General features: G+C 40.9%; 1 protein-coding gene and 1 long non-coding RNA gene across 4 annotated transcripts in view; one reads left to right on the forward strand and one right to left on the reverse strand.

Annotated features, from left to right (window-relative positions):
• The window catches only part of DIAPH2 (diaphanous related formin 2), a 1,008,160-nt gene extending 1,004,584 nt beyond the window's left edge, over positions 1-3,576 (reverse strand). For 2 of the 3 annotated variants that reach the window (XM_023732386.1, XM_023732385.1), the window contains exon 1: positions 3,219-3,575. In XM_023732386.1, coding sequence (XP_023588154.1) covers positions 3,219-3,350 — 132 coding nt within the window. In that variant the 5' untranslated portion in view covers positions 3,351-3,575. Of the gene's footprint in view, positions 1-3,218 lie in introns of all 3 variants that reach the window. The other variant, XM_004377544.2, reaches the window with a different exon arrangement.
• Positions 3,577-3,705: 129 nt separating this feature from the next.
• LOC111820798 (uncharacterized) lies at positions 3,706-7,016 on the forward strand. The gene is made up of 3 exons (XR_002824308.1): positions 3,706-3,765; positions 4,917-5,011; positions 6,415-7,016. It is a non-coding gene; the product is annotated as an uncharacterized LOC111820798 (long non-coding RNA).
• The last annotated feature ends 6,857 nt before the right edge of the window (positions 7,017-13,873 follow it).

Here is a 13,873-nt window from a genome sequence, read left to right on the forward strand (position 1 = left end):
GAGTTAGTTTCTCTATATAGTGGAAACTTTAATCTTAGCTAATACTATATAGTTATTATGCAGTCAGCCCCTTTTTACCTCCAGACGAATTATCATCAACATCAATCACCCATGTGGTCAGTGCTATTTCCCTTTTCCCATCTTCACTATCCCCCTCCCCTCCTCAGTAACTTAAGAGTGGAATAAACTGAGTCATTTCCTTTACTCTCAGTCCTTTGTAACCCAATAGTACTTATTCTTCTATACATGATGGATGCTTATTGAGAAGCTGAGGGAGGCTATGAAGTCCAGGACAATGAATGTACCTACATTAGCTCAAATTTTTTTCATACAATTTCAGGAGCTTAAGAACCCCTATCCTCCTACACATATAATTTCTATTACCATATGGTTCTCTTTTGTAACCCAACACCACAACTCCTTTACAAGCACACACAATTAAGGGCTATTACGCCCAGCTGCCACCGAGTAAACGCAGACTTATGGCAATCCCATGTGCATCAGAGTAGAACTGTGCACCACAGGGGTTTCGATGGCTGATTTTTTGGAAGTAGATCACCAAGCATTTCTTCTGAAGCACTTCTGAGTAGACTCAACCTTCCAGTCTTTTGGTTAGCAGCCAATAGGCTTAACATAATAGTACTCAAAAAAATAAAATTTAAGTAACGCTTTCGGCTGCTAACCAAAAGGTCAGTGGTTCGAACTCACCAGTGGCTCTGCAGGAGGAAAGATATAGCAATCTGTTTCCATAAAGATTCCCCCGCTGCTGTTGAGTCGATTCTGACTCATAGCAACCCTACAGGACAGAGTAGAACTGCCTCATAGCGTTTCCAAGGCTGTAATCTTTACAGGGAGCTCTAGTGGTGCAGTGGTTAAGCGCTCAACTGCTAACTGAAAAGTCAACGGTTCGAATCTACCAGCGACTCTGCTGGAGAAAGATGTGGCAATCTTCTTCCATAAAGATTGGAAACTCTCTGGGGCAGCTCTACTCTGTCCTATATAGCGTTGCTATGAGTCGGAATTAACTTGAGGGAAGACAACAAACAAAAAAAGCTTTATCTTACCGGCAATATTTTAAGTTAAGAATTCCAGATGAACTCTTTCCTAAAAGGCCTCAGAAAAACATGTTGAGAACTTTAGTGCTAACACTAAAGACTGGGCCCCATACAACTCAAAAAAAAAGAATAGGACACTTATAAAAAAGTTTACCAAGTCTTGTTGTTTGGTCAATTTGCTTGCCTTACAATATGCTGTAATGTCCTCCTAAATTTGTTTTTATTATCTCTGACCCATCTGCTTGTAAAATCATGTAAAGCTCAAAATTTGAGCAAAAGAAAGTTCACATTGACATCAGTAAACTGCTGGATTCAAATACTTGTTCTACTATATCAAGCCATGTTCAAAACCGAACAGTGAAGCTAGTTAGGAATTGAATGTGATACCATCTCCTAACTATCTAGTTACCTTGTCCAAGCAAGTAAAACATAAAAGATAAAACAGGACAAACGGCCAAAGGGAAGGGAAGAATATAATCTAGGTGTTATTACTAACAGACACAGATAAGTGCTTTTTCTTGAGAGCCTGCTTCTTAACAGTTCATGCTGGATGTACCAAACTATTTGTGGAAACTTATCAGTTGACTTTTTTTTTAAAAAAGTTCTAATTGCTGATGAAACCAGTTTTATACTGGGTCCAAAAAAAAAAGGAAAGATGCTCACTCTCTTATGGCAAACTGATACATTTCAAAATCACAACATTAGAATTTTTAAATACATTAACTTTGGTGAAACACAAAACTTTTCTAAGTTTCATGATTGTAGGATGCAGAGTCTAGAAGTAGTAATGAAGCACTCTCATTAAACCTCTGCCAGCAAAGACAAATAAAACCCTGTGATTTGATTTCTTCACTTGTAAATTACTGGGGTAACAGCACTCATCCGGGAAGCAAGTTCCCAATTTGCCTCAAGTTAGGATGGAATTAACGAGACTTAATTTGTCATTTTAATCTACCCCACCATGTCCCTTCGCACATTATAAATGCTGAATTATTTCCTGAAATGATAAGGCTTTGACCACTGTTTTCCAATACGGACAGTTCATAATTGAAAGGCAAACCAGAGGCAAGAGAGAAAAGTACAACAGGCACACACCAAATGGTCAAACACAGCTGAAGTTATATGTCACCGTCCCCTTCCCTATTATAATCGAGTTGCTGGCTAAAAGTGAAAACCAGACGTGCAACATGTGGCTTGTGCTTCAGATCTGGACTAAGAATCTTCAGATATAAGGAGTATTTGCTGAATTTGTGCAGGAAAGCCCTTTTCTTGCATGCCACCCAAATTAGAAAGTTTACAAAAAGAGGAACACTTTTTACTGATGAGTTGCGGAAACTCCAATATTTCCCAATCGAATACCAGGCCCCACAGATTTCATTCCTCCGCACATGAAGTCAGTGGCAGGAAATGGACTGTTACCACTGGTTCACACTATCAGGACATTGAGACTTGCACAGCCTCTCTACTGCTTTTGAGCGTTCTTAATCAACTAAGTAGCAGTGCAGTATGACTCTGCCTGTTACACACGCGACAGTTGGTGGTACCTCACCAAGCCTCCAACTCCCACGCTCACCCACCCTTGCAAAGAAATGTTTCTTGGGAGAGCACATGGAGACGCAAGGGAAAAAACGCACGTAGGCGCCTCTTCCTTAGATTTCTGGTAAAGTAGAAAGACTGGGGGCTTACGTTGTGTTCTTCTTGATTTTCAAGGCTATGTGTGGGCTCCCAAGGATTGGAACTGAAAAGACTACATAGAGGATACCCTGCTCTGTACCCTAAGCATTAATAGCAAAACAGCAACTGACAAGGGGTGAGAGGGGAATGGAACCGCGCAAAGAAGGTTCGTGCCCACAAGTTAGACAAACAACAGACTTTATCCAGTACTCCGGGTCCCCCTAAATTGGGGTGGGGCCCTTCTCCTTCCCATACGGCCTCCCGGACTGGCAACAGTGAGAAAGGGGTTAAGTGGAGAAGGGGGTGCTCCTCCGCCCCCACGCCGTCTCCGCGCCTCGGCGTGGCCGCTCCTTTAGCGGCTCCCCGAGTTGCCCAGCGAGGTCGCGGTCACCCTCGGGAGGGGGCCCCGGGTGCCCCCGTGTTCAACGGCAGGAGGATCCCGGGGCTGTCCCTGTCCCCAAGGCCGGCGGGGGCTGCGGGAGCACTCACCAATTTGGGTTTGTTTTTCGTTTCCTCTTCATTGCCGGCCCGATTCCCCGTGCTCCGCTTGTTGCTCCGGCCCCCACCGGGTTCCTCGCTGCCGCCTCCCGCTCCCGACGCCGCCGCCCCGGGCTGCTCCATCTTTCTCCGGCCCTGTCACCTGTGCCCTATAACCCCACCTCTCCTCAACTGAGGAAGCCCCCTGGAGTGCTCGCGCTGCCCCGCGCTGATGCGGTAGCACTTCTTCCTGTGTGAGAGTGTGTCTGCCTGGGGAGCTGCAGATTTCAGGCCCCCGGGACGTAACACGCCGTTGCCAATACTCGGTGCTGGGGCAAGCCCTGCCCCCGAGCAGCTGTAATTACCACGGTCGCCGCCGCCCTCAGGGCGGTGTTTAGGGTGGAGGGAAAGTAGGTGCCTATCACTTTAAGAGGGCCCCAACACACGTGATTCATCAAAGTTCCCGCAGTCAACCGCCCGGCGCTGAAAGCTGCTTCCTACTCCCGGTGCCGAGCCGGCCCCAGCTACTGAGCATGCTCAGCGCAGCAAATGGAGCTTAGTAAGAGGACTTTAAACTGCGGTTAAGCCCTGGTTTCACTTCCTAGTGGCCTGGCGTGAAACGGGAGGGAACTACTCAAGAGAGGAGGTGTAGCCCATTTTAGAGACGGGGAAACTGAGACCCGGGGAGGATTCACGTGTGACTTTCACTGGCGGCTCTCCCATAGTATCAGCTTCCACCAGGGCAAGCCAAAGCACCTTTCCTCCCAGAGGCCTTGCTGAGGGTGTGGTCTTGCTATGCTCTGTGGGAGAGTTTGATTGGCAAGGCAACTGGCATCCTATAGGAAAACCACGGGAAGCGCTGATTAATTGCCTTGACAGACTGTATAGGTCAAAGTGAAAAGAGTGGGTGTTTTCTGTTGCCATGATTGCGTTGAGGTTAAAGAAATACAGGCGTTCCTTTATTCCGGTGCTGCCGGGTTGTTGAAGCAGCAGGTGCCCAACACTTAATCCCAAGGGGGTGTTAGGCTCTTAAACCAAAGCACCTATATTTGAACTAACAGTTGAATTGAGTACTGTTTGCAGCTTTCCAAACTAGTTTAGGTTTAGGATTGTTGTGAGGAGTGATTAAGATCATGTTTGTTAAAAAGTTTTGTTTAAAAATGTCAATCCCTAGACAAACGCTAGGCGTTTCTGTGCAGCAGCAACAGGGCACTGGGTGTACTGTTGTTAGTCTTTAGTCCTTAAATCGTACCTCAAGGCTTATGCTACATTTCTTCCATTCCCTTTAAACAGGGTCATTTAAAAAAATAAAGATACATGCTGAGAACATTAGAGGAGCAGGGTAGGATTTGAATTCACCACCACCTCAGAATAAGAGTACATTTGCTAGAGAAGATATCTGAAATGTAAATTTAGATAGTAAGTCTGTAAACATGTCTATATGCCTATGTCTGTTACTCAGATATCTTCAGACTGTGACTCCTTTTGCCCTTCTCCCCTTCAACCTAAATGTCCTCAATTGGATAAAAAATAGTATGCTGAATCTAATTTATATCTGAACATATTTATTGAGAGTACATTAGGATGAATTTGACCATGATACAGGTGTGATGAGGCAATTAAACTGAACAGTAGAGTGGAAAGAACATTAGATATCTGAAACCAGTTTTAATCCCAGCGTTGTCATTTACTTTCTTTTTAATCATGCAGATGTGACTTTTCTACTCTGATGGTGGTAGACTACTTGAGGACAGCAGAGGAGAGGGAATGCATGCTCCCAGACAGGATGCACAAGTAACTTTAAGGTAAATTTTGCTTTGTTAAAGTTCCTGTTTGATTTAAAATTTCATGTATGTTTTGAATTCAGCTCACTCTACACACACACACACACACACACACACACACACGGACACACACACACGGACACACACACGATTGAAATTACTTCCCAGGAAATTATTTAAATGTCCCCCTTCCTACATAACTGAGTAAGTAAAAAATGGATGCTGCAGAAAGATGTAACCTGTTTACCTTGTGCTTTCATGTAATCCCTGTATGAGCGATATGGTCGTGGGCCATAGCTGAGAGTCCTCCAGACTCAAACATTGCTCAATAATCTGCTCAGTAGACATTTATTGAGCTTCTAGAGTATACCAGGTGCTACACGGAGTACTGTGGGATAGAAGGATGAAGATTACACAGTTTCTGCCCTTTTAGAACCTCATAGTCTATTGGGACAGACAGATAATTAAAGAACAGCCCTGTTGTCTTGCAGAGAAGGAGCCCATGGAACACATGAGAGAGGTAACTAATGGAGTGTCAGAGGCTCAGGGAAACATTCCCAAAGGAAATGATGTTATAGCTGAGTCTTAAGGGTTTATTTAAAGTCAGTAAACATTTGTTGAGAACCTCCTAAGTATTAGGTATTGTGCTAGGCGTTATGGGTAGAATGGTGAACCAGCAGACATGATCCACTCTTATGGAGCTTTCAGGCTATTAGGAAAGATACTGAACAAAAATGTAGTGAGCAATTACAAGGCAAAGAAGGAGAGTGAAGAGCATTCCAGGTAAAGGAAACAACAATAGCATATGCAAAGACCCAATGGTTAAGGAATTGGTGGTGGGAGAGGAACTACTGACAAGAGAAGCAGCAGAACAGCTAAGAAGGTTCCATATCATGAAAACCCCTACTTGTAGATCTCATTGGTGTTGTTTTAAAGGGGGGCGGGGAGTGTTGTGATATGAATGACTTCTGTTTCAAGTATGTGTATAAACCAAACCAAAACCAACCTTGTTGCGCCAAGTCAATTTCGACTCATAGCGACCCTATAGGATAGAGTAGAACTGCGCCATATGATTTCCAAGGAGCCCCTGGTAGATTCGAACTGCTGACCTTTTGGTTAGCAGCCGTAGTTCTTAACTACTACGCCACCAGGGTTTCCAAGTATGTATGTATAGACCTGAAAAGTGGATTGACGTTATTTTGAAAGTAAAGTTGGGCCAGGCTAAGCTACATTTGAAATTAGAGGTATATGTAAAAGAGCCATAATCTGTAGCGTAAAAAGTGAAAAAGTCTGTCCCTGATAAGGCTTACATTAACTTCATTGTGGTTATCTCTGTCCCTGCCTTAATTCTTGATGTTTGTTTTTCAGTGTTTTGCTCCAGTTAATGTACACAGTAATTAAAATAAAATAAAACTTTCCTTCAGGCATTAGGGTCATTGGCCTCTCTTGGAAGTGAACACGCCAAAGGAGCCACAAGGACACTGTCCACTGATTACAAACCAGGCAACTTGCCAACTGCCCCCCTAGGCTGATTTGACTGCACCCACGTTCCTTTATTTTTTACCTTCCTGGGACACGCAAATAAGTTGGGGAATGGAGGTCCATCTTTTCCCTGAAGCTGAAGAAAGAAGAAGGCTACCACGATCAGATTGTACATCAAAATTGTATGTTAGAACCACTGACCTTGCAATCTCTCCCGCCAGACTTTCATGAGTTTAGCATCCAGTCAGCATTAAAAAGCCATCCCTGGGAGAGAAGAAAGGTAAAAGGTTGCTAAACTCTGTCTTTCTTCAAACTGATTTTAGAACCTTCCATTACCCCAGAGGTTTCTGATGATCCTTATAATATCCATTTATACTCCCTCTGGCTTCCTGTCTCCCTTTTGCTGTGTGTTCTCATCTAAATAATCTGGGTCATTAATAAATTAAAGGAAACATGGATTAGAGAAAAGTGAGAAATAATCAGCTTCGAGGTCACAGACAAATATTTATGAATTAAAGTTTACCTAAGAATAAATATGTATTTTTTTAATAATGTTTTACTGTGTTGTCAGTGAGAGTTTACACAGAAAATTAGGTTCCCATTTAATAATTTCTACACAAATTATTCAGTGATGTTGGTTACATTTGTCACAATGTGTCAACATTTTCATTCATTCCATTCTAATTGTTCTGTTTCCAGTGATCTAGTTTCCTTGCCCCCTTAACCTTCTTTCTCATCTTTGCTTTAGAGTGATTGTTGATCATTAGTCCCACATAGATGATTTTTTAAAGGAGCACAGTACTCATGGGTTGTATTCTTTATTTTATGAACCACTCTATTGTTTAGCTAAAAGGTCGCCTCGGGATAGTTTCGGTTCAAGGTTTAAAGGGTATCTCAGGGTGATAGTCTAGGAAGTCCTCTCTTCTCAACCAGTCCAATAAGTCCGGACTTAAGAATTTGAGTTCTGGTCTACATTTTTCTCCCATTCTATCAGGATCCATCTATTGTGGCCCGATCAGAATGGTCAATGGTGGTAGCCGAGCACGCTCTAGTTCTTCTGATCTCAGGGTGAATGAGGCCATGGTTCATGTAGACTATCTGTCCTGTAGACTAGTTTCTTCTCTGAGTCTTTGGTTTCCTTCTTTCTCTTTTGCTCCTTACGAGTAGAGACCAATAGTCATATCTTAAATGACCACTCACAAGCTTTTAAGACCCCAGACACCACTCACCAAACCAGGATATATGAACTATATTATGCCAATTAACTGAGTTGTCCCATGAGACTATGGTCCTAAGCCTTCAAACTCAGAAAACCAAATTTGTGAGGCGTTTGGTTACGTCTAAGAAGTATTTGTAACTGTACACCTATGTGGTTTATTATATGTATAAATATATATACATACACATACGTACATATAAATATAGATGTATCTATATGTGTATACATATGTTAGTACATACATATGAAGCCTTGATGGTGCAGTGGTTAAGACCTCAGCTGCTAACCAAAAGGTTGGCAGTTCAGATCCACCAGCCATTCCCTGGAATCAACTCAATGGCAAGAGGTTTGATTTGATTTATATATACATATGTAACCACAAACATTTTTTTTGGTTATTGTTGATGTTGTTGCAAAATTATATATGTCTTAACCTTTACCAAAAATGTCCTTTTCTCTTACGTATTTCTTATTGGCATCATTTGTCTTGGTCAAGCTGTGTGCACTTCATCCACATTTAGTGCTACTTTTCCCATCACCCAAAATAAGTGTCTAATATCTAGAGAGTAATTCCCCCTCCCCCCATCCCTGCTAACCACTGGTGAACGTTGATCTCTGTATATATACCTATTCTTGTACTATTGTAAATAAAAGTTCAATCATACATTTGTTCTTTTGTTATTGACTTATTTTACTCAGCATAATGTCCCCCAGATTCATCCACATTATAATATGTTTCGAGAACTCATCATTATTCTTTATGGCTGTGTAGTATTTCATTGTACATATGTACCACATTTTGTTTATCCATTCATCCATTGATGGGCACTAAGGTTATTTCCATCTTTCTGCTATTGTGGATAGTGCTGCAGTGAACATGGGTGTGCATTTGTCTACTCATGTCTCTTTTATTAGACCTCTGGGGTATATACCTGAGAGTGCGATTACTGGATCATAAGGTATTTCTATTTCTAGTTTTTAGAGGGAGCACCATACCATTTTCCATCATGGTTTTACCATTTTACAGTCCTACCAGCAGTGGATAAGTGTTCCAATCTCCCCACATCCTTGCCAACAATTGCTGTTTTCTGTTTTTTTTAATAGTGCCATTTTAGCAAGGGTTAAGTGGTATCTCACTGTAGTTTTAATTTGCATCTCTCTAATTGCCAGTGATCACCAGCATTTTTTCATGTGTTTGTTGGCTGCTTGAATGTCCTCTTGAGTAAAGTGTCTGTTCATGTCCTTTGCCCATTTTTTAATTGGGTTGTTTGTCTTTTTGTTGTTGAGTTGTTAAAATCTTCTATATATTTTAGAGATTAGACCCTAATCAGCTATGTCATTCCCGAAGAGTTTTTTCTCAGTCTGTAGGTTCTCTACTTACTCTGTTCATAAGTCTTTTCATGAGCATAAATATTTAATTTTTAGGAGGCCCCAGTTATCTAATTTGGCCTCTGTTGTTTGTGCATTTGTAGTTGTGTTTCATAATATATTTTTAGGTCCCATAGTTTTTTCCCTATGTTATCTTCCAGGAACTTTATAGTTTTAGGTTTAACATTTAGGTCTTTGATCCATTTTGAGTTAGTTTCTGTGTATGGTATGGGCTATACCTGTTTCATTTTTATGGAAATGGTATCCAGTTTTGTCAGTACCATCTGCTAAAGAGACTGTTTCTTCCCCATTAAATAGACTTTGATCCCTTGTCAAAAATCAGTTGTCTGTCGATGGATGGATTTATTTCTGGCTTCTCAGTTCTGTCCTCTGGTCTATGTGTCTATCACTGAACCAGTACCAGCCATTTTGATTACTGTGATTGTATGATATGTTTTGAGGTCAGGGAGTGAGAGACCTCCTACTTTCTTCTTCTTCTTCAATATTGCTTTGGCTATTCAGGGCCTCTTACCTTTCCATATAAACTTGGTGATTGGTTTTTCCATTTCAGTACAGAAGGTTGTTGGAATTTGGATCAGGATAGAACTATATCTGTAGATCACTTTGGGAAGTATTGGCATTTTCTACCAATCCATGAGCACAGAGTGTTCTTCCATTTATGTAGATCTTTTTTAGTCTCATGTAGCATTTATACTTTTCATTGTATAGGTCTTTTACATCCCTGGTAAGGTTTAAACCCATTGCCGTCAAATCAATTCCATTTATTCCTCAGTATTTTATCATTTTAGGGGCTATTATAAATAATATTGTTTTCGTGATTTCCTTTTTGGAGTTCTCCTTGTTAGTGTAGAGAAACCCCACTGATTTTTGTGGATTGATCTTGTACTATGCAATTTTGCTGAATTCTTCTGTTAGATCCAGTAGATTTCTTTTGGAATCCCTGGCATTTTCTATGTGTAAGATCATGTCATCTGTGAATAGAGATGCATAGTTTTACTTCTGTTTATCCGATTTGAATTTCCCTCTCTTGCCTTATTGCTCTGGCTAGGACTTCCAGTACAATATTGAATAAGAGTGATGATAATGAGCATCCTTGTCTCATTCCCATTTTCAAGGGGAAGGCTCTCAGTCTTTCTCCATTGAGAATAATGTTGGCTGTTGGTTTTGCATATAAACCAGTATTTATTAAGCATATACTATGCAGCTAAAACTAATCTAGATTTTGTGCTGATATAAAACTGCCAGACATTTCTGCAAGAATGCCATATATCTGGAATTCTGTGTTCGGCAAAATTGCACACTGAAGATAATAAGGCTTATAGAAAAAATATGGTTAAGAAAGGACATTCAAATCTGATACAACTTTGTAATCAGAGCACTAACTAAAATAATAACTATCCTAATAAAAAATACTCACACAGTTAAGTCTCCACTGGCATTTGCACCCAGAATCACAGTCATCAATTCTTAGTAGCCTTTGTGCTTCCCCCTGCCCAATGTGGGTCCTCAAGGGAATTCACTTTTAATAGATGCCGTTTTTATCATAATTAAAAATCTAATGCAGGGAGTTGTCTTCTTAATCAATTTTTTTTTAAAACACATGATGAGATGTCTTCACAACTTCATTATCGATATTCTCAGCTTCACCAGAGAGTTTAATGTTGTGCAAAACTTAGAGGTTGTTGAAGCTACTAAACCAGCCACTACTTACAGTAAAGGCAGTCTTGTGCAGGATTCTTTGCTTTTACTTGAAGTCTTCACATATTGCTAAGGCTTTTTTTCACTTGTGAAAAAGCTTGCTCCTGATCACTTTAAAACTTAAAGTGCTAAGAAAAATCACACATGAACCAACTAGACTTTCACATTATTCTTTTTTTTTATTGTGCTTTAGGTGAAAGTTTACAGCTCAAGTTAATTTCTCAAACAAAAATTTATGCACATATTGTTTTGTGACATTAGTTGCAATTCCCACAATGTGATAGCACACTCCCCCGTTCCAACCCCGGGTTCCCTGTGTCCATTTAACCAGTTCATGTCGCTTCCTGCCTTCTCATCCTGCCTACGGACAGGAGCTGCCCATTTGGTCTCGTGTACCTGATTGAACTAAGAAGCACACTCCTCAAGTGTATTATTTTTTGTTTTATACTCCTGTCTGATCTTTGAAGAGTGGGCTTTGGGAATGGTTTCAGTTCTGGGTTAACAGAGTGTCCAGGGGCCATAGTTTTGGGGGTTCCTGCAGTTTCTGTCAGACCATTATAGACTTCCACATTATTCTGACATCATTTTCCTATTTACCAATTGCTAATAAGCTATTTGTGGTACACAAACACTTGTAATGGAACAAAGTGTAAAAGGTAAAATCTCTGCCATCAATGCGCATAAAATCTACTTAAGAAAACTGACATGTGAAACAGTAAGATAAAATCAGCTGCCTAATTCAGAAGTATTGATTCTAAATTCAACATAGTATAGTGAAGGGGTAAGATCAGTTGGATCAGAATGGATGAAGTTTTTGAGGAGAAGGTAAGACTTTAGCTGATGAGCTATGAAGCAGAGATCAGACTTGAATAGGAAAAGCAAAGAAAGGCAATCAAGGAAAAGAGGATGACATAAATAAAGCATAGCCTGGAAACAATAATGACCGATAATGCTGAAGGGCCGGTGAGGCCTGACTATAATGATGAGAACGTAGATGTTGAATAATAGTAGGAAACATGGTTGTCGCCACAGTGTTTTCCCAGTATGTAAACAGGTTTGAATGCAAGACATAGTAGTAGTAACTGATAAGGATCTTTAGCAAGGAGGTTATAATGAAAGAAGTATTTTAAGGAACTGGTTCTGATAGTGGTATGCAGGATAACTTTGAACACTAATTATCAAACTTCTTTTTTTTTCCCTTTCTTACAGAATTTTTCCCCCAAACAAAATCCTTCACAGGAACCCAGTATAGAAACTAGATCTAAATCTAGCTAAACTGTTTGAAGCTATTGTAGGAATGGAGGCTATAGCTCTGCTTGTGTCCTCTTGGTTATCTCTTATACCCTGAGGCAACCCTTTGAGGCACCTCTGCTGAACTTCCTGCTGTGTAACCAAAACCAAATCCATTGCCTTGGAGTCCATTCCAACCCCAACTAAAGTGGCCCCAGAGGAAATGCAGAGAAAATAATGAACCTGAGAGAGAATTCAGAGAGAATTCAAGGGAACAAACTGTCCCTTCCTGCAGATTACGTATAGGGAATATGAGAAAAGAAAGAGTAAAAAAGAAGATTACCAAAATGTTGGCACAAGGAAGTAAAAGACTGATGATTAACTGAGAGATCCTATCTCAACAGATGCTTGTGTAGGATGAGTCAAAGCAAGGGCCCTGGTACCCAGAAACTAAACAGACTAATTGGGGTAGAACAGGAAAACTAAGAAGGTTTCTGTAGCCAGCAACAAGAAGAGTGTGGACAGGCTGGTAAACCATGGGAGAGTGTAACAGTAGGCAATAAGCAAGCAAGAAGACAGACTCTGGAAGTCCAGCAGTAGATGTCCTGGCAGGCAGACAGAGAACAGAATCCAGAAAATCTGGTGGTAGGCAATAGGCAGAGGTTGAAGCAAGCAGTATGTAGCAGGAATCCAGCCATGGGGATTGGGATTAAGAAACAAGTCATCAGTCCCTTAAAAAGACCTGGCAAGACATTGCTGAGCAAGGGCAGGGCACCAGCATATGAGATGAAGTCCATGAAAGAAAGGCAGATACAGGAGAATAAAACTGCTACCCAGCACCCAGATACTTCAACTGATCAGTGAGATCAGACTAGGATGTGCAGCAGTATGTCTACTTTATGCTAAGCCACCAAGCTATTGAAATAAACTGCACCACCAGGGCTCCTCTAGCTATTGAAATAAACTCAAAACCCATTGCCATCAAGTCAATTCCAACTCATAGCGACCCCACAGAAAGAGTAGAACTGCCCCCATAGGGTTTCCAAGGATGTAAATCTTTACAGAAGCAGACTGCCACATCTTTCTCCTACGGAGCAACTAGTGGGTTCGAAACACCGACCTTTTGGTTGGCAGCCAAAAGTTTTAACCACCGCACACCGCCAGTGCTCCTTTAGCTGTTGAAATACTGCTCCTTAAATCATCTCTGACTAGGAAGTGGATTGGTCCCAGTTGAGGAAAAGAGGACCGCATAAGAAATGGCCTGGAAACAATATGACTAATAAATGTTACAGGGCTGAGCCTGGAGTTAAAGGTTAATGGCTTCAGGTGTGATGATTACAGGGTTTGTGGTGAGGGAGCCAGGCAGCTAACACACAGCCCCACAAAAATTAGTCCAAGAGACAATAGCACAGTGCCAATTTCTCCTTTTGGGGAAAGTGTTAAGACTGATAGACTTTGAGATACCCCAGATTCATGCCTCCTGTGGTTTTATATTCAAACCATTTAAAATTCAAACCCTTTGAATTTTATCTGGAAAATATACTTCCACCGATGAATGGATCTCCCTGTTCTACATTAACCGAAGCTCCAAACTGATTTTCAGGAGTAGCTTAACAGATCATGAATTGTAGTTGTCCAATCTGTAAATTACTAACACATAGGTGTAGTAATAAACAGTGAAACCAAAACTTTCAGCTTGTTTGCTGGATTATGTGGATCAGAGAGATATACAATAGTATTCATAGGAATGCTATTTATTTTATGAAGTTTAGATTTTTCAAAAAGTCAGTATAAACACTCTCTTGATGATGCATATAGTTCCAAATTATGCAATTAAAATCTCTTGTTTATTTTATTTTGTGGTT

Source organism: Trichechus manatus, unplaced genomic scaffold (genome assembly GCF_000243295.1).
Source record: "Trichechus manatus latirostris isolate Lorelei unplaced genomic scaffold, TriManLat1.0 scaffold00051, whole genome shotgun sequence".
In the NCBI taxonomy this organism is placed as follows: Eukaryota; Metazoa; Chordata; class Mammalia; order Sirenia; family Trichechidae; genus Trichechus; species Trichechus manatus.